Below are 19,880 nucleotides of genomic sequence, written 5' to 3'. Positions count from 1 at the left end.
CCCCCCCCCCCCACCCGCCCCAACCCCCTTTCATCCCACGGACATGGCACGGCCACCCCAGAACGCCGCGCCGCCGCCGCCCCCTCCTCCCCCGATCCCCGGGGCCGGCGTGAGTCAGGTGAGCGTGTTTTTATGGAGTGTGTACGGGGTGAGGGGGGAACTTTTGTGCGTGCGTGTGTGTGGTGTGTGTGTGTGTGTGTGGGGGGAGTTGTTGTACTGCAGTGAGGGGGGTGTCGGGTGTTTTCCCCCCGCACACCCCCCCGATCCCCCAGGGCGGCGGTGGTGGATGCGGGGGGATCGCGGTGAGGGTGTGGGAAGGCGCGGGTGAGGAGTGGGAGGGAGGCAGCGGGGCTGCGGGCGAGCCTTCCTCCCCACTCTCCTCCTCCTCCTCCTCCTCCTCCTCCTGCTCGTCCCCCCCCCCAGCCCCGCTGACGCCCCCTCCTCTCTCTGTTCCAGGTGTGAAGCCGCCGCCGGCAGGAGGTCGCTCCCCCCCTCCCGCCCCCTCGCAGGGGGCAGCCCTGACGCTGGGGTTTTCCTTTTTTTGGGGGCTTTTTTAAATTTTTTTTTTTAAATTTTTTTTTTTTTTTTGGCCCCACCGCCTCCCTCCCTCCCTCCTTCCTTCCCTCCCCTCGCTCCCTCCCTCCAGGAATCCAGCGCTGCACCGAAGCCAGAAGAGAGGGAGCAAAAAAAAAAAAAAAAAAAAAAAAAAACCCCACCCCAGGCGCCGAGCAGAGACCGAAAACAAACCCCCCCTTCGCGCGCCGCAGAGGGGGTTCTTTTTTTTTTTTCTTTTTTTTCCCTTTTTATTTTTAATCACCGTTATTATTTTTATTATTATTATTATTATTATTATTATTTTTATTTTGAATAGCCCTGCCCCGAGCACGGTGGCGGCGGCGGCGCCGGGGGCAGGGAGGCTGTCCCGGTTATTTATTCTCTCCCCGCAGAGCTGTCCCTCCGGCTCACCATGATGTTCCGAGACCAGGTCGGCGTGTTGGCCGGGTGGTTCAAGGGCTGGAACGAGTGCGAGCAGACTGTTGCGCTGCTCTCCCTGCTCAAACGCGTCAGCCGGACCCAGGCTCGCTTCCTCCAGCTCTGCCTCGAGCATTCCCTGGCAGACTGCACCGAGCTCCACATCCTCGAAGGGGAGGCCAACAACCCCGGTGAGTGGCGTGTCGCCGCGACCCTCCCCGAGCCGTGCTCTTAACGCCGTCAAAATTTATAAAAAAAACGTTAAAAATACACCCAAGAGACGAGCGCGGTGTGGGAGAGGGGGGCTCCCCGGCTCGATTGCGGGAACAGCTTCTCTCCTTCTCTCCTCACGTTTTATTTTCCGAACGGGGTTTGGCTTGTTTCAGTTTGGTTTTTCACAGCAAACTACACTCCGCTCCATGGCGTGGTGTAACTACGGTAGCATGAATGATTGGTGGGTTTTTGTTGTTTTTTTTTTTTTTCCTCTCCCCCCCGCGTCCCCCCCTTCCTCCTTCCATGCAGTTTCCTGTGAAATAAGTAAGTCAGGTCACGTAGAGTCTGGATTTTCTGGGCTTCTTTTGGACAACGTGGCTTGATTTGCTCTCTGCAACATGCAAAAGCAGCCCATCGCTACCTCAGACGAACTGTTGTTGTATAAAGGTCTGGGTAACTGGGTTATCCTGTTTTTTTTAATTTTTTCCTAAATGTGGCAATTCCTATTTCACCATTCAGATCCTGTTTGGACGCATTTTTTTTCCCCTGCAGCTCTGAATACCCCTCTTGTGTTTCAGCGGAGCTCTAAGAAAATATGAGTGGACTGTTTTATGTTTCTGAGGGTGCAGGACAGAAAATGTGTGCGTGGCTATGGAAGGTGTATTTTGCTTTTGTTTATTCACCATTACAAGTTGCTCAACTCCTGGGAAGTAAATGGAGTTAGAGCAGGATGGAAATGGCACAAGCGCCGGGCGAATCGTGCCGTGTGCTCCTCTATTTATTTTTGGGGAGGGGGTGGTTGTTACAGATGTGTGTGTTCCTGAGGGGGGATGTAAACAGGGACGCAAGTCGCTTAAAGTAGAGTTTTTGCAACACAGAGACAGAGCAGGGAAGGCAAAACGTATTTTAGTGTCTTTTAGTTGCCTGGTTCTGTTCCTCCAAGCCCTTCAAAAAAAAAAATCCCAAATCGTAAAAAAAACCCACCCAACCCAAAAAAAAAGCAAAGCAACCCCCCGTGTTGCAAAGCATGCCTTTGATTTAAAATCCCCTGGGGGGGATTGGGATTTGGGTTTCGGGCTGTGCACGGCGAAGCGGTGCCGGGGAGCGGCCGCGTTCCGTGATGGGTGGAAATCTTGCGGCCGGATCCCGAACAGAGCCCCCGGTGTGGACGGGGCGGGAGGAATGCAGGGTCCTTCTCCAGCTGTTCCCTATTAGAGCACCGAGCCGGCAGGGTTTGGCAGCTGCCTGCGCTGCCATTTGATGACAAGGTCCAGCGCAGCGCCGTGTTCCACCGAGAGGAGGACGGATTTAAGTCCTCCTGCAGGAAACCGAGCCCGGGGCTGCTCCGGCGCAGAGGGATCGGGGCTGGCTATGGGGGAGCCAGGCTGGAATTGGCCGTTCCCTTATATAGCTTGTAGGAATGAGAGGGAGGAATGCCACGTCTGGGCGCAATACTGCTGCTTTTATAAACAGCTGAAGGGATGAACCTCATCCATCCCTTTGGGTGGGGAGGCCCCGGGGGGGCCTGGCAGGAACACGCTCTCCAAGCTCGGCTGCTCCGAGATACATTTGCAGCCTCCCATGGCAGCCTTAGCACAGCCTTGCTGTGATTCCCTCTGCGAGTCGGCGTAAGCCGTATATTTTTAATTTTATGCTTTTATCAGCATTGCAGTTTTTCATTCATACTGTGGTTTTGGTGGTAGCCCGGTTCCCTTGGTCGGTCAGGGGATTGGAGGGGGGTGACTTGCACCCTGACGTCAGGAAAGGCGAATTATGAAGGAAACCAGGGTTTTGAAGTGTTCCCGGACGCAGAGTCACGTAGGGCCGCCTGTGTGGTGGCGTTTCCTCGGGGTGAGCCGGGGTGCAGCCCAGGGGTTGGGCCGTTCCCATCCCCGCTCGTGCGAGCAATCCCTGCTTGCCCCTGTAATCCCGTTGACCTTGCTTGGCGCGAGGATTTCTCCTGCGCGTGGAGCTTGGCATCCCGCCTCCTGCCTGTCCCTCAGTGCGTTGGTGGAGCTGCCTGAGCTCTCCCTGACGTTCCTTCCAAAAACGAGCTGCTCCTCCAGGGCGTTTGTAACTCCCCGTGCCAAAACCTGGATCCGTTGAGTGCCTCTGTCTCACCAAACACACCCCCACGTAGGCTTTCCCATGGGATGGGCACATCCATGCGTCCTGTGCAGCAGGATGTGTGCTTTTCCAGGCAATCCTGTTGCAGTGGAGGGAAGGTTAGCTGAGATTTGCAAGCAAGATCTATTAAGTAATGGCTTTATAGTCTCCAGTGTTAGCACTGCCTTCTTCATGAAACCACCTGTATTCCTTAAGTCGCTCCTGTTCCGTGCCTGTTTTGCAGTCTGGCGCTTGTCACTTGCCTGGCAGTGGAATCACACCAAGTCCTGAGCAGCAACGTCATCATCCAACCTTGTGCTACTCGTTACTCTTTGAATCCTGGTGTTTGCATAACTAATTTGGGCTCGATTCTCTCCTGGGCTGGGGCCTGAGGTGGCTCCTGGGATGTTTTCCTGTTGTTTGCTGGCTTGGAAATGGTGGCTCCCTGCTTGTAGGTGCCCCACCGGTCTCCCTGTTGATGTTGGGGTCGTGGTGGTGCTGGTGCACAAGGGACTGTGGGGTGATGGGGTTGCACAGCCCTAATGGTCTGTAGGAGTTTGCTGTAAGGTGTGGGATGTTCCTGTTCCATGGGGCACGAGTGAAATCCATTGTCTGGGAAGGGACTTCGGCAGTGCCGGGCTGAATGTAACATGCTGGGCTGATGTGCCGCAGCAAGTGTTGGAATTACGCTGGGTCCTCATGGGAAGTGAGTTGTTTTGTACATGCAGGACCTGTTGCTTGTCCCAGCCCTGTGGGGAGGTGGGAAAACTGGAATATTACTCCTAGTTTATGGTCATTCAGAGGAGGTGGCAGCCCTGCTGTTGTGATCCGTGCTGGATGAACACCATCCTTGGCAATATCATCACCAACAGTGTTGGTCCCAAAGGGAGAGCAGAGCTTTGAGATCCTCACTGGCTGGTGGAGTTGGGGCTCATGAGCTTTCAGGTGTGTGGAACAGGCAGAGAGGAAAACTCCTCTCAGTGAAGGTGTCCAGCTTGTTTCTTGCCTGGTGACAGGTCTGCCATATGCCAGATGAGATGGGAAAACCTCAAGGAAGAAAAAATTACTCTTTTTAACTAGTTAATTGCTGTGGAGAAGCAGGTACATTTAGTTTGAAGGAGTTCTATCTTGGTTTTTTTCCAAGTGTGAAGGTGTTTTCATAATCACAGCCAAGCTCTCCGTGTTAGGACTGCAAACCCAGCGTGGCTCTGCTGTGTACGACCCTCAGAAGGCCCTGAGGAGCCTCCTGCTTCTGTGGTTTTTTGGATTCCTGCTCAAGCATGGGTAGAACCACGTTGCCCACCTCAGATGAGAGATGCCTGCGAGACATCCTGCAGAAAACTACATCGGTGTCTGGGAGCAGACCAGTGTGGTGACTGCTTGTGGTGTGGGGGCTGCCCAGGTGGCTGTGAGACCACCTTCCGTCTGTGGTCTTTTTAAAATTTAAAGGCATTGCTTGATTATAAAAGGAAAACAGAAGTGGGAAGCCAACATGGAAGGAAATCTGTAGGTTTCTTCATTGGTGAAGTGCACATCTTGGGGTTGTCCTACATGGAGGCCTCGACAAGCTTTAATGGTTTAACTGGTGAAGAATGTGGGTTATTGCTGATTCAGTTTGAGCCTGAATGGCTTGGCCTGCTGGGCATGGGGGAGAATATGGAAACCATATTATCTGTGCACAGAAATAGAAGTTTCAGGTATTGCACAGCACTATTTAAAAGCCTGCTATAACTTCCTTCCTTCCTTCCAGCCTGGCCTTGCTGGGCAGCTTCAGCCCCAGCTGCTCAGAGCCGTCAGGACGCGGCGACCTCCTTGGAGCCGCCGGTAAAGGTCAGACAGGAGCATTCTGTGCCCTGTGGGAAAGGGACCTGTGCTCTTCCTGAGGCACTGAGAGATGCTTGGTATGGGGTACAGACCCAGTGAACAGATAGGGAGGGCTGTATCCATGAAAAGTGGTCTGTAGGCTTTGGGCATGGAATGCAGGATGTGCTTCTGCTTTCGTCTGCTTGGGTATCCCCTCTCTGGGATGGCCAGAAGTGTGACTGGGTTTTTTTTTTTCCAAAGTAGTCCCACATCCCATCCCACCAGCCCTGCTTTCCTGTGCTCTCTGCTGGTCCACAGAGGTGCCCAAAGGCTCCTGAGGGTCATCCAGGCATCCAGACACCCACCTGTACCAAAGGAAGAGCGGCAGCTTTAAACTCCTGGCCTTGAAGGACAGCAAGCTTTCCCTGCCCTGTGCACAGGACATTAACTGCTCCTCCACGTGTTAGGGCCAAAATCTTTATTTCACTTCAGCAGGCTGTCAGGTATCACAATGGGAGCATTGGGATGACCCAGATTCCTCATCCTGGGAAGGGAGGACTGGCTGGAGGAAGAGACAAGGGTTGCAGGGAGCCGTAATGTCTTTTAATAGACCAAGTGATGCAGCTGGAAAAAATGGCCAGGCACGAAGGTGCAGCAGCTCAAAGGAAGGCTTGTGTGGTTGTGGAGGTTTTTTTTTCCCCAACTGTACCAGCTGGTCTATTAAAAGGTATTACGTGTTCCTACAGACCTTGCTTCTTATATCCTTAGGTCCCTGTGGCTCCAGCCCTAAGGCTGTTGCTGCTACCCTGATCACAGACAGTCTCCCAGCCCATCAGCGGCTGCTACCCTTCCACCTTGCAAATTTTGCAGTTTGCCCCCAGTGACCCCCCACTGATGGAAAATTATCCCAGTGCTCAGTTTGAGGGTGTTTCCCTTTTATTTTAATTTTTCTTGGCTTGCAGTTGCATTGCAGTGCTGAGCTCTGGTTTAAGTGCCCTTGGGCTGTGTGAGGGCATCGCTGGGCTGTCCCAAGGAGGGACTGGAAAAGCCAAGGAGGTGTCTCAGGAGGAGGATGTGGCAAGGAGCTAAGCCCATGTTCAGTGGGAGTGAAAGGAAGTTCTAAGTGCAAGGCATTGTGTGGTCCTTCCACACACTTGTCTCTGCCCAGAGAGGAGTGTGAGCAGCTCTGCCTGTTAAAAACCAGGAGCTGGGACTCCTAAATGGAGAGAATGTAGAATCTCAGAACAGTTTGGGTTGGAAGGGACCTTAAAGTTCATCCAGATCCAACCCCCTGCCATGGGCAGGGATACCTTCCACCAGATCAGTTTGCTCCAAACCCTGTCCAGCCTGGCCTTGAACACTTCCAGGGATCCAGGGGCAGCCACAGCTTCTCTGGGCAACCTGGGCAAACCTCAGATCTCCTGAGCTGTTGGACACTGACTTCTTTTAATCTGTGTGCTGGTGCTTGAGCTGCTGCCAGGTTTTGTTTGCAGACTTTGGGGCTAAAACCTGTCTGTGCTGGGCTTTTTGGAGAGGACTAAGGGAAGGGGTACAGAGGTACAGAGCACTGTTAGCCAGCACTGCACACCCAGTATTCTCTTGCAATTCAAAGATATTTTTATTTTTAAGGATATTTTTCAGAGTGGCTCTGGGAAGCACCACAGGCCAACATTTGGCTTGTGTCAGTCCCTGGCTGGAAGTAGGTCTGTGGCATGGCATGGCAAAGGCTTCCCTTTGCTGTCCCACTCACCCTGATGCGGGGACATAGAGGAGACTCTTTTGGGCTTACACTTCACTCTTTGGTATTTTCTCCCATTTGCTTAAATACTCTTTCCCTCGTGGTCCCTGGCACGTGTCCCTTGCAGTCAGAGCAGGAGGAAGGTGCTCCCTATGGCTCACTTCCAAAGCACTGGGAGCACAAATGGCAAGGTCTCTTCCATGGGCAGGGCTAACAAGGGCCAGGTTGTTTGGGTGGGGGGTGGCAGCGCTTGCCTGGGGGAACATTTTTGGGTAGTAATGCTTAAAATGGGAAGGAAAAAATTAACGAATGGAAACAGCCTGGTTTGCTGCCTGGTGCATCACTGGTGCAAGAGAGTTGCCCACAGATGGGTTGCTTTCTCCCAGAGAGACTTTTCCATACTTTTCAGCGTCCATTTAACCATTTTGTCAGATAATTCATGGCTCAGCAAGGGGCCTGATGTCAGGCTTTATTTCCCTACTGACATCATTTGGGAAATATCCCACTGTTGAAGTGCACGTGGAAGATGCAGAGAAGCACTTCATGCATTGTCACAGACCTGAGCTGGAATTCTTTGCCTGGCCTGGCTTGTTCTCCCTTGACTCCTACCCAAGTGCCTCCCTTCTGTGCAGGTGTCTCATATTTGTGCTTGGAAAAGCAGTGGATCTGAAGTTCTGTCCCACCACGGCGGGTGCAGGGAGGAGGAACTGCACCGAAGGGGAGGAACTGCACGAGGCATCAGCGTCCTCAACCCATGATGGGAGAGGTTGAGGACAGCTTTAGCCCTAGAGCTGAACAGGAACCAGCTGTAGAGCCATCAATTAAAATAATCTAGTTTGTGAATACACTTATCTGCAAACGAGATTAAATGGATGAGTGTGGAAAGCGCTCTGCTCGTAGCCTGGGCTGCTGCCGGTGGATGATCCCCTGCACTGCATCCTTTGGCGTGTTAGACCTCAGCATCTGAGCAGAGCTGTGTGCCTGTCCCACCATTTGTATTTTACATCTACATTTGGGCCAGTTGATGCTGCAGTCAGCCAAATTTTCCTGCTGTTTCCCTGAAGGAGTTGATGAAGGTTTCTGTGGGTCACGGTGCGAATTCCCATCTCCTTAAAATTTCTCAAGCTCTGCCCTTTCTTTTTCTCATGTTCCATCAAAAAAAACGCCTTTATTTAATTTGTGGTCCACGAAAGCCATTCTTTACCAAGCTGGGAGTTGTGTTTGCAGTCAGGGTAACTGAAATAGTAATCAGTGTGAACACTGGCTTTATTTTAAGGTGCACCCGTCAGTGCTTTAGCGCTCCAGCATCGTGCTCGTGTCTAGTGTTACCACAGATAACTGCTGGGAGAAAGGGCACTCCTTGCACTACCACTGCATCCAAACCCTGGGATTGGAGCCCACAGCTCCTCGGGGTTGGATTCCTCAGAGGAAGGAGAAGCTGCTGTGTTGTACTGCTTTACTGTTTTGGGGTTCCCACCTGATCGCCCCGGTCTCCTCCCCACTCCTCGTGCGGTGCCAAGCGCGTGCAGGGGCCCACCCAAAGCACAGGTCGTGGTGTTTGAAATCCTTTTTGTCTGCAGAAACCCCCCGAGGGCGGTGGGATGAAACCCTCACGTGAACTGTGTGTGTGCACGTGCCCTTTGTATTTTCTATTTTCACTGAATAAACAAGGCCATTACTTTTTTACTAACTCTGGGTTATGCAAGGGCTGCTGAGGGATCTAAAAGAGGTTGCAGGTCTGATGCAAGGGATCCACAGGCTTGCGTGCTCATCCTTTTTCCTTAAAAAAACCAGTGTGTGTAACTCTCCAGTGCTCTGGTCCTAAGAAGGAGACCCAGAGATTTGCAGAGGTCACGGCTGAGCGTGAGTTTGGCAGTGGCAAACAGCCAAGCCAGTGGCTTTCCATCTTGGCCCGGGAATCACAAATGAAGTTGAGGTTGGAGCGAGCAGATCCGTTCCCGACTTCCTCTTCCGCAGCAGATGCGTTAAGTGGAAGGGCAGGATCTCCTCAAAACAAGGTTGGGATTGTTTCTCTGTTGGAGAAGGTGTTGCTGGCTTTTCTTTGGAAGGGGGTTTTGCAGGCAGAGGGAGTTGTGTTTCTGGCATGGGGGGATTCCAAGCTGGATTTTCTCTCACAGAGCAGAGGGCTTGGGATGATCTCACCCGAAGCGTGAGGGCCGTGCAACTCAGAGTGTGGGTAATGAGCAGAAAACGATCCTGGTCAGGGTAAGGATGCAGAAATCCAGTTTGCTTTGTACTGACAGGTACCTTGTCTCCTTCTACCTTCTTCTAGTGGTCTTTCCATGCAGGAGACAAACCCGTCTGGCTAAGGCAAGAGGAGGTGGAATCCAATGGTTTCCCAGCGCAGGCTCACGCGTGTGGTTTTATTTGAGTGTTTGCATGAGGTGACTCCATGGCAGGGCTGTATCAGAGGTTTTGGTGAAGGTGCCTGAATTTTAGCATGTTTTTCTGAAGGGCTCTGTGCATGCAGGGCTGTGCAGGTGTGTGGTGCAGCACCTCACCTGAGGCTTCCTGCTCCTGTCTGGAGGAGTGATGACTCTGTAGACTTCTGATCTTCTTGAACCCAAGGTGTAAACCATATATTTCTCTGCTATTAATCATGACTGCCCTTCTCAGGGCCTTTGCAGTGCTAAAGCTTTCTTGTATCCTGTAAAAAATAATCCCTGGGTGTTGTCCTTGAACAAACTCGTGGTCATTCCATGTTGTGAGCGTGGGACTGTCCGTGATGGGAGACATGGATGGCTGGTACTGACGGCTCTGCTGCACCAGGGGCTGAGCCAGCTTCCCCCACGGCCCCTGCAAACCTTCCCTGTTATTTGCAGGAGCTGGATGTGGCCCAGCTGGTTGAGCTATCATGCCTGAAGATGTTATTTTACTTAAAATAATGTTAATATTGTGACTGTCATCTGCAGGGTTCAGCAGCTCCGCTCCGCTCTTTGCTCTTGAGCGAGGCAGCCCTGGAGTAGAAGCACAGAGTGCTTTAAAAAGCTTCTCCTCTGTTACTGATCCTCACAAGTAATTAATTCCAGATTGCTCTTTTTCTTTTTTTTTTTTTTTTTTTTTTGATAAAACTCATTTCAGACAAGCTACAAACCTGCCTTTTAAGCAGTTAGTTCTCCTGCTCCTTGCCTGGTGGGGAATGGGCACATGTTGTGTTAGGAGTTTTAATTGCAGTTATAAGAAGAAATTCAGTGGGTGGATGAAACAGGGTTTGACCAGGTTTAGCTGGAAGCATTTTAAAACCCACTTTCCATGCCACTGCGTTTTCTTCTTGTGTACTGTGTTTTTAACCCTGAACATCACAGTGTTTTTAACCCTGAACATCACAGATCAGTTCTTCTTGTCACTGGGTTTTTTGTGTTGACCCCTTCTCTCTGTCCTCCAGCTGCAGTGGGAAGTGAGGGAAGAAAATGGGGAAAGAAATGTGGAGGAAAAAACCCACAGTTTTTGTCATGGAGAAACTTGCCTGATCTGACGTTTGCAGGCAGAACATGGTGTTTCTGCAGCAGCTCTGGTCTGCATCCATGCATTTCCCTGCTTTTCACAGTTTTCCTATCGGGATATTCCTCCTGTTTCTGATGCAGCAAACATCAATGTGATTTTTCTACCTTTTTTCTGTCTGTTCCCTGGTGTGCTCAAGTTGCCACAGGGTCAGCTTGGTTCTGGGTAGGGTTTTTTTTTTTTCTAAATCTCACCGTTCCAAAGAAGTGGATTATTAAAATAAAAATACAAAGTCTCCAGGCTGTTTCCCTCCAGATAATGCAAACATAGATGAAATGTTGAGTTATAACTACCTGAGTGACCTTTTAAGATAAGAATTGTTATTGACTGGTGGTATTATGTTAAACTGATAAGAGTTCTTTTTAAAAGAGGAGGGGAGAAAAGCCCAGCAAACCCTTCAGTAACCATAACAACTTACTCAGCAGCACACGGACACAGCTCCTTCCTGATGCTGCTGCTGGAGGCTTCAGGGTGGCCTGTGGGGATCTCATCTGGCAGCCCCTCAGGGGAAACTGGGAAACCTCCCTGGAGGTTCAGGTTGTGCTGTGAGGGATGCCCGAGGTCCCTTGGCTGCTCCTGTTGCTCTCAGCCCCCAGATTTTCATCGTCTGTAGGGAATTTTAGCTGGAGAGTTGTGCTGGGGCTCTGTCCTGTGCTGTTTCATCCAGCACTGTGGGTTTGGGTGTGGTGGGAGGGGTGGGTGCTATGGGAGAGGGTGCTGGGAGCAGGAAGGATCATAGACTCCCAGAACGGTTTGAGTTGGAAGGGACTGTAAACCTCACCTTGTTCCAAACCCTCTGCCACGAGCAGGTACACCTTCCGCTATCCCAGGTTGCTCCAAGCCCTGTCCAGCCTGGCCTTGAACACTTCCAGGGATGGGGCAGCCACAGCTTCTTTGGGCAGTGACAGGGTCTCACCACCCTCACAGTGAAGGATTGCTCCCTGATATCCAATCTAATCCTGCTCTCTGACAGTGTGAAGCCTTTTTCTGTCACTCCAAGCCCTTATTCAAAGTTCTTCTCCAGCTCTCTTGGAGCCCTTTTATGTACTGAAAGGGGTTCCAAGGTCTCCCCAGAGCCTTCTCTTCTCCAGGCTGAACAGGGCTGCTTTTGAAAGTCAAAGGAGGATGCTTTTGATGGTCCTTGCTTAAGAAATGAGGAACCAGGCAAGGAAGTCCCTTCCTTACTGTCACTGTGCCAGCAGGCTCCGTTGGAGCCCCATGGGGAGCTGGGTCCCAGCTCTGTGGCCGGCAGAGGTGCCAGCTCCTGTTTCAGGTTATTATAACAGTGTCAGGAGTGTGATGTGAGCCCACAGGTAATCACAGCCTCCTTTGGCCCAGCTGAGCCCTGCAGGCTGTGTTTGCACGTGCTGCTCCTGGGAATTCTGTCCATTTAAAGCGGAATTCACACTTTTGCCGTGCGCTTGGTCACCTTCTGTTAGCAGGGGTTGCCACTGAGACTGTTGGAGCTACAGAAAACCAACTGTGAGCAACTGATTTTTCTTACCACCTTCTTCCTCCCCATCCCCTTGCACTTGTATTAACTGTGAGTCGTGGGTTTTCCTAAGTTTCATGGAAAGTGAGTGTCCAGGTTCACGGCTCTCAGGTCAGGGCGAGCCTAAAGGTTGACAAGCAAGAAAGTGCGGACCCAGGAAGTCTAAAATGAGAGGGAATAGGCCTGATGAAACATAAAATACTCTAAATATTCCATTAGAACACATATGAAATATATGAACCTACATGAAACATAAAATACTCTAAATATTCTGTTAGAATTAGGGATAGGGGGGAAAACAATCCACTTGAACCCGTGGCAGAAGAGGCAAAGGTGTGCAACTCAATGTGTCTGCTCAGGAAATCAATTACTTAAACCTGCTCTATTCCAAGTCATGGCAGCAGCAGGGAATCTGTGTAAAGGTGTCAGCTTGGCCTGTGCTCACCAACCTCTCCTCACATTCTTCTGGAGCAGCCAGTTGGATGCTGAGTGCTTTTTGTAGCCGGTGTCAAATCCCGGTCAGCCGGAGAGCCTTTATAAATAAAGGTGTCTGCTGGAATTCAGGCATACGTGGATAATAGCTGCTGTAACTCAGCTGTCCAGCCTGGCTTCCCGGCTTTTATAAATGACTGATCAGAGATTCCACTGAGAATGAGGATTTAAGGGGATGGAGCTGCTGGAAGTGGTCTCTGTGCCGATAAGTATAGCGAGGCTCTATCCCCGGGACAGGTGGCCGGCGTTGCCCTCCCTCCACTGCTGCCCCGGGTTTGTATTTCACACAAGGCAAATGTTGCATTAGTAAAACGTGTGTTGTGGTTACATGGCAGGGGCTCTGCAGTCATTTTTTATTTTTTTTTTTGCAAGCTGCACTCGAATCTTTCGGTTTGTCATTTTTTTTTTTTTTCCCCTTTTATTTATGGGAGCGGGTAAACACTCGGAGATCTCTCTGGACAAGCCACAGCAGCTGGAGGATACTGGTTTCTCTATGGAGTGGAGGAATTTCATCAGAGGAGCTATTGTTTGACTGTGTTCCCAGCATTTTGGCAACTGTTCTTTAGATTAACCCTACAGAAAGGGGAGGGTGCTCTCTGCCGGGTCTGGAATAATTGCAAAAATGTGGGCAGATGCTTTTGCATTGTTAGAAGTGGATCCTGGTTGGTAGTAGGGAAGCATGGTGTGGGGTTAGGGAACGAAGAAGCCCAAGTTCTTTAAATCCCTCTCGAAGCCAAACTGGATGTCAGCATTGATGTTCAGTTGTTTTCTGTTTTTAAAATGGAAATAGTTGGTATTTTTCCCTCCTGCCCTGAGCAGTCAGTAATCTCAATGTGTGATAACCAGGGATCCTGCCACAGGAGGGGCTGGGAGCCCAGGCCTGTGGAGGCTTAGGACTTGCCCTGCTGTCCCACAGACCCCTGAGATCCGACTCCTTGCTGCTGTAAAGCCCCTGATTTTGGCAAATTTACGGGTTTGATGCTGTTTGCACGTCTTGGAAATCGGCCTTTTGGCCAGCACCTGGTTCTGTGGCACAGAACTCACTCGTGAGCTTCCAGGAGCAAAACCTGTCCTCTTACAGCCAGTGGCCTGGACCAGGTGTCTCCACCCCTGTCCCAGGCCACTTCTGTACCATCCCTTGGAGGGGGGATGCTGAGAGCCACCTCAGAGAATGTTTCTTGCTGTCGAGGTTCCTCTGTGGGGCTGCTGGGGCCGTTCCTCCCTCCTGAGGGCTGTGGTGGGTCACAGCTGGCACACCCAGCCCAGAGAAGCTGTGGCTGCCCCATCCCTGGAAGTGTCCAAGGCCAGGTTGGATTGGGCTTGGAGCAACTTGGGATAGTGGAAGGTGTCCCTGCCCATGGCAGGGGGTGGAACTGGATGATCTTTAAGGTCCCTTCCAACCCAAACTATCCTGTGATTGCTCATCCAAGGGCTGGTGTGGTGCCTTGTGGGGGACTTGGAGGAGGAATGGGAGCCTATGACTTGTGGCTGAAGGGTGATGAAGCTCCTCACTCACCATGCAGCAACTTCTTCCTCTGGCAATGCCTGCAGAGCTGAATTCAGCCCCAGCTCCGTTCCTTGCCAGACTTTCAAAACACAACCAAATTCGTGTGTTTTTTTTTTTAATCTGATGTGCGTATTTTGGTTCGGTTTGCCCGTACAATTACACTAATTTGCTTTATTACACACAAAAAGATTAAAAATACATCTGGCAGAGAGGATTAAAAGCTGGTAATCTGGCTGCTAAGAAGCACGCGATGCTTTAGGATTTCCTTTCGAGGTGTGTGGAGCTCTGGAACACGAGCAAATGTGATCCTTTGTAGTTGGGAGTTTTCACAGGGAGAGCTCATTAAAGCTGCTGTGATTGTTCAGATGAACAAAAAAAAAAAAAGAATTTAAAATATAAGACTAAATCCTACCACATTAAAGCCCTAGTTGTGATTTAAGAGCTCGTTTTTGGTTTGGGTTTGGTGTTTCTTTTTGTATGGGAACTTGGAGCAATAGGCTTGTTTTACCTTTTAAAGGATTTAACAAGTCACTCTAATTTTCTTTTAATGTTGCAGAGCTTCAAAATAATGCAAGGTCAGGCTGAGCGTAACTAATTCCAGTGTGAAAGCAGAGGGAAGCCTGTTTCTCCATAGACTTACAATTAGTGCAGCAGTTCTCCTGCCTTGGAGAGGGGTGTAGTGGGAAATGAGGCTGCTGGAACCTTGGTAAATAAAAATGCGTGCTTGGGGATTTTTTTTTTCCATTTTTTGTACAAGGAAGAGGGGGAGCCCTATAAGGTTCAATTCAGTTTAGCTTGCTTTCACATGTGCCCCAGGAGGGCAGGTGATGGCGGGATGAAGGTGCCCTTGGATCCTTCAGGGGCTGGCAAACCCCTCTGAGGGTGCTGGGGTTTGAATCCTCATCACGTGTTTCTGTTTAAAACACATCCATGTTTACCCGTGGCAGGGTTCCAAGGGTGCTGAGAGCTTTTCTCCCAGGATCTGAGTTGGTCTGTGTGTCCTGCCACTCCACCCTGGACTTTGGGACCCCCAGGTGCTGGGCTTTCGAGGGTGATCCCTTTGCTGTTTTCCAAACCTTTTTGTTGCACTATTATTGTGCTGAGTGTTGTCTTCATCATCGTGATGTCAAAAAAACCCCAAACTGGGCTGTTTTCACACTGCTCTGGGTGTGCTGCCTGTTCTGGCATCTGGATGATGCCCAGAGCATCATCCTGCTTCTCCTGCAGCCACCCCACAGCATTCCCGTGGCCAGAACACACCTTGCTTTGGTCCTGCCCCCCCTGGGGATCCCCCAGCCTGTCCTGTGCTGCTCTGACAACAGCAAATCGCTGTCACCGTGTCACCTCAGTGCTGCAGGGGATGCCCAGGGCCCTCCACTTGCCTTCATTACAGAACCATTTCACTCCTTGTCCCTTTCCTCAGGTGTTAGTTTTGCTTTCCAAGCCTGGCCTGCTGCCACAGCCCGAGTGTGTCCCTTCTTTCCGTACATTGTGGTCTCCTGCTGCTGGGGGTGGCCGGGAGCCTGGGTGGGGAAAGGGGAGTTCCCATGGCCTGGCTCCTGTTTGCCTTCCCTTTCCTTGGCCTCAGGGACTATTTTCACGTGTAGAGGTTGCTGGTGATCACAGTGAGTGTTTTATGCCCTGTGCCCGAGGGGAGATGCTGAGGACACATCCCAGGATGCGGGTGCTGGTCCCTGGAGCGCTCCGGCTCTTCCCTGTGTGGGATGCAGCCGTGGAACCTCCCATCCCCCTGGTGCCAGCTGGAGCCCTGCCCGCAGCACCAGACCTCCCTGGGCATCACCTCTCTGCTGCCAGAGCCACGGCCAAATAAAAAGCATTTTCCTTTCTCCATCTCCTGCCTGCTGCACAACTGCCTGGCCTTGAGGAGGGAGATGGGACTATGGGAATCCCTCCAGAGCCAGGATTCGGGCTGCTTTCCTCTCCCTCCAAATGTCTGCACACCCTGGTTTGCAAACACAGTCAGCTCTGCCTTACTCTATTGAGGTTTGGGTTTTTTTGTTAACTCCTTATGTGCCCCTGGCTGATAGAATTTGGCCTGTTGTAGCAGAAATCCCAGCATTTGCTTGCCTTTTTATTTTTTTCCCCCTGCAAAATCCATATGTTGCAGCTTTCAGGAGAGAGGAAAACAGCATTAACTTTTCATGTCTGTCGTTGCTAATTTAAGGGGTGAGAAGTTGGCCTGGGTCTGTTTTTTAAAGTACTGAGCATAAACTGGTAGTACCAGTGTCGGTGCTGAATAACTCAGTAAGCTGAAGAATGCAGCGATATCTAAAATTAAATCTGTTCTTAATTGCTGGGTTATAAATGGCAGCGTTTTCTCCAAATGGAATTAATTTATTATTTTTCAATTGCCGACACGAGTCTCGGCAGCACAAACCCCACATTTTGCATTAATACAATAATAAGGCTCTTCCAAAAAGGTGTGTTTGGCGTTTGCAGCACACAGCACAATCTAACAAACCATAAACTATGTCAAAATACCCTTAAAGTGGTAATTAAAACTTTTTAAAAAATGTAGAATAGATGAATACATTCCAAATTGTGACTTTTCAATGAAGCTCTTTCATAAAAAACATTGTTTCTTGCCAAAACAAATTCAAAGGCATTTTTGTAATTTCTGCTGGGGGAAGGAGGAGTGTTTATCCAGCCTTTCATGTTGGTTGGGCTTTTTGACTTTTATTTAAAATTTTTTTTAAAAAGAGGGGGTTTTGTCTGAATGTGCATTAAAAAATCCTGATCCCATTCTCTCCGGAGGGATGCGTAAAGGGGGATGAAGGCTGGAACAGGGTGTGCCTTGAGGGGCAAGGCTGTCTTTAGCATCATAGCTGAAATTCAGCAGTGATGGGATCCCCTGGCATGTTGTGTTTGGGGCAGACACAGATCCCAGAGTGATTCCTGGGGTCAGGGGTCCTGCTTTTGGAGGAGGGAACCCCCCAAGGGTGCTCGGGGTGGGGACGGAGTTCCCCAGTTTCCTTCACAGAGCATCATCTGCAGCCACAGGCATCCACCCAGGGCACGAAGCAAAACTGCTCAAGGTATTTATAGCTTTTCCTTATGATTTTTTTCCTACCTTTTCAATTTTGGACACGTTTTTGACAGCTCTTACCTGCTGAGTCACTGTTCGTCCTCTTGCACGGGAGCTCCTCCCGACACACCGATTCCCCGAGCAAGCTTGAGCAACCATCACCTAAAAATAAATCCTGTCAGGGAAGTGGAGGTTTCCCCCCCTCCTTTTTTCCTCATATCACCAACTGCTTTTCCCTCTGTGTGTTTGCTCTCTTACACAAGGCCAGTGTTCTGTAGATGCGATGCCTTCACGTTGCTAAGGATGGTTTGACCATTTATCACGTCCCACCACCTCCTATCCTGTGGAGGAACCGTGTGTTGGAACCAGATAAGGGTGCAGCTTCTGGAGATAACTGTATCTGATGCTGCACCAGCGCTCTGGTTTCACTAAGATGAATTTTTTCGGTGGTGAACCACAACTTGAGCACAAACTGTGTGATTCTCGTAGTTCTACGTAATAAATTTAAATCCTTCCTTGCTCTGCAGCAAGGAACCACTGCTGTTACTTCTGATGGATAGGGAGGAAAGGTTGGGCTTTCCAAGGGTAATCCCAATATCCAGGTCAGTTTTTTTTCTCATTCACCAGGTTCAGATGGCAGGAGTGTTCAGAGCTGGTTTTGCAGTGTTGCTCAGTCCTTAATCTCCACCACTTGCTTGCAGACAGCCAGACTGCAAAACCCACCTCTCCCGAAAACTCTTGCAAAGACTTTATGTATGTGCAATGACGCTCATTTAGGGTATCAAAGCACCTTCATTCTGGTCCCTTGAGGTGCTTTCTGCCCCAAAAATGCATCTCAGATTTATTTGCTTTGCTTTATTAATCTAATTTTGTGCATTGGGTGGTAAGTGACAAGAATATCGTTATTTCCTTCCTGTTTCTGTATCCTCACCCGTGTTGATGCTGCACATGGAGAATGACAGGATGGTTGGGTTGGAAGGAACCTTAAAGATCATCTTGTTCCAACCCCCTGTCACGGGCAGGGACACCTTCCACTAGCACAGGTTGCCCCAAGCCCCATCCAACCTGGCCTTGGGCACTTCCAGGGATGAGAAGCCCACAACTTCTCTGGACAACCTGTGCCAGGGCCTCCCCACCCTCACAGCCAAGAATTTCTTCCTGATTCTTCCTGGTGTGCACAGCTGTTCTGCCTGGGTGGTGTATTCCTTGTTTTGTGGGTGCTCCCACCTTCCTCCTTTCCGGGGAATACACTGCGGAAAAGAAATGTTCAGTCTATTTATGAATTTCAGCCTCTGCATTAATCCATGCCTACATTAACCCTCCAGGTGGTTGCATTTCACTGTGTCACAGCTGCTAGCGGGGTGTTCATCTTGGTGAAAGTCTATTTTAGCTTCCTGCTGGTGGTGCAGCCCACTGTCACCCGTGGGGCACTGTCACTCCTTCCTGAGGAAGGAGGAAGGGAGACTATTTAAGGAGGAGCAATTAGTGAGGGAACAACTGGAGCTGAAACCAAAGCCAGGTTTGGGAGGAGGAGGAGGCTGGGAAGGAGCTATTTCAGGGGATGGCTTGTCTGGCCACGTTGGTCTTGGGCATGGAGGCGTCCACCCCCCTCCTGTGTGTTTGATCAGCACGAGTTTTGGCACGAACTGTTTAATGTGTGGCTGTTTCTTGCCGTGCTTGTGTGGATGGACACAGAGATGCAGCGTGCCACTGGTGATGGAGGTGCCTTGCCCAGCTCCTCAGAAGTTTTGGGGTGCCTGGTAGGTTTTGTGGCATCTTTTGGGGTTCTGCTTGTGTGCAGGTACATTTTGCATGTAGGTATTGCATGTGTTTTGTTGGGTGCCTGCTCCTTCCTGAAGCATTTCTGTATTTCATCCTGTCTTCTGACAGGGTCAGATCACCAGCAACCTCTTGTCCAAAGGGGATTCTGTTTGGATAAATATATGAAGAACATAACACCTTGTTTGCTCCCTTCTGATTCTACTGAGTGACCTATTTTTTCCATAATTAAACTCCTCATGCCCTGGGGATACGCTGCGTTGATCGGACAGCAAATCCTTGACCTCAGATCCACCAGGGCAGCCCAGGTCCCTGTGGGACTCAGCCCTGGAGGTGTCCAGGGAACGACTGGACGTGGCACTCAGTGCTCTGGGTCTATTTGATGAGGTGGTGGTCGGTCAAAGGTTGGGCTTGATGATCTTAGAGGTCTTTTCCAACCCCTCTGCCATTCTGGGAGTGAGGTTTACGTGTGAATCCCACGGGATATATTTGCCATCCTGGATGTGACGCTCTCGCCCTTGGCCCTGCGGTTTGTCAGGACGACACAGAAGATGAGAAGCTTTGTGCTCGTGCTGCTGTTAAATCTGAATGAGTAATTCAATAATGAGTAGCTATCAGTTCATTGCTTTCGTGTTAAGGAGAAATCCTGTGCTTTTAAAGCCTTTTTACAAGGATTGGATTGTGAGCTAATTTCTAATCTTGCACGACTAACGGGTACTTGAACATAAGGCTTCTCTTTATCATCGCAGTCTCTTTTGTTGGAGCAATCTCCAGCATATGGTTTTGGAGGATTTAACATCTATCCCAGACACGTGGTGACACACTCTTAGTCCTCTCCACGTGTTTAAGTCTAAAAATGTCCTTTCTTTCTTTTTTTTTAAGTCTCCAGGATGCTTGTGAGTACTTGGAGCTAGAAAGGAAAACAAAAGGCACACCAACACCAACAGGTTTTGCAAAAGAAGGTTTCTAAGAATGCATCTTATTGAGGAGAACATGTGTGTCTGGGCTGTAGCACAGAACTTGTTGACGTGTTTTGCTAAATTTGCTCAGGGTTTTTCTATTTTAGCAGTTGGAAAAAAGCTTGTAAAACTGGGGGACGTGTGCAGTGGTTTTCCCTCCTTCCTTAGCCCTGCTGCTTCTTGACAGGCTCTCCCAAGGCTGGCTGGCTCGTGTGGGGGTCCTTGTGCACCCAACCTGGGCACAGCTTCCT

The 19,880-nt window shown here is 50.2% G+C and overlaps 1 protein-coding gene and 1 long non-coding RNA gene across 7 annotated transcripts in view; both read left to right on the top strand.

Moving 5' to 3' along the window:
• Positions 1-13: 13 nt before the first annotated feature.
• LOC113977662 lies at positions 14-710 on the top strand. The gene is made up of 2 exons (XR_003537381.1): positions 14-118; positions 457-710. It is a non-coding gene; the product is annotated as an uncharacterized LOC113977662 (long non-coding RNA).
• A 95-nt stretch (positions 711-805) lies between these two features.
• SAMD4A (sterile alpha motif domain containing 4A) overlaps positions 806-19,880 on the top strand; it is a 98,861-nt gene continuing 79,786 nt past the window's right edge. For 5 of the 6 annotated variants that reach the window (XR_003537380.1, XM_027703968.1, XM_027703965.1 and 2 more), the window contains exon 1: positions 806-1,163. Coding sequence is in view for 4 of the 6 variants with exons in the window: in XM_027703968.1 (XP_027559769.1) it covers positions 968-1,163 (196 nt within the window). In the remaining 2 variants the exon portion in view is untranslated. Of the gene's footprint in view, positions 1,164-8,585; positions 8,851-19,880 lie in introns of those variants that run through there. The other variant, XM_027703967.1, reaches the window with a different exon arrangement.

This window comes from Neopelma chrysocephalum, unplaced genomic scaffold (genome assembly GCF_003984885.1).
Source record: "Neopelma chrysocephalum unplaced genomic scaffold, ASM398488v2 Primary Assembly neopelma1_253, whole genome shotgun sequence".
Taxonomy (NCBI): Eukaryota; Metazoa; Chordata; class Aves; order Passeriformes; family Pipridae; genus Neopelma; species Neopelma chrysocephalum.
This window is presented reverse-complemented; position numbering and strand designations above follow the sequence as displayed.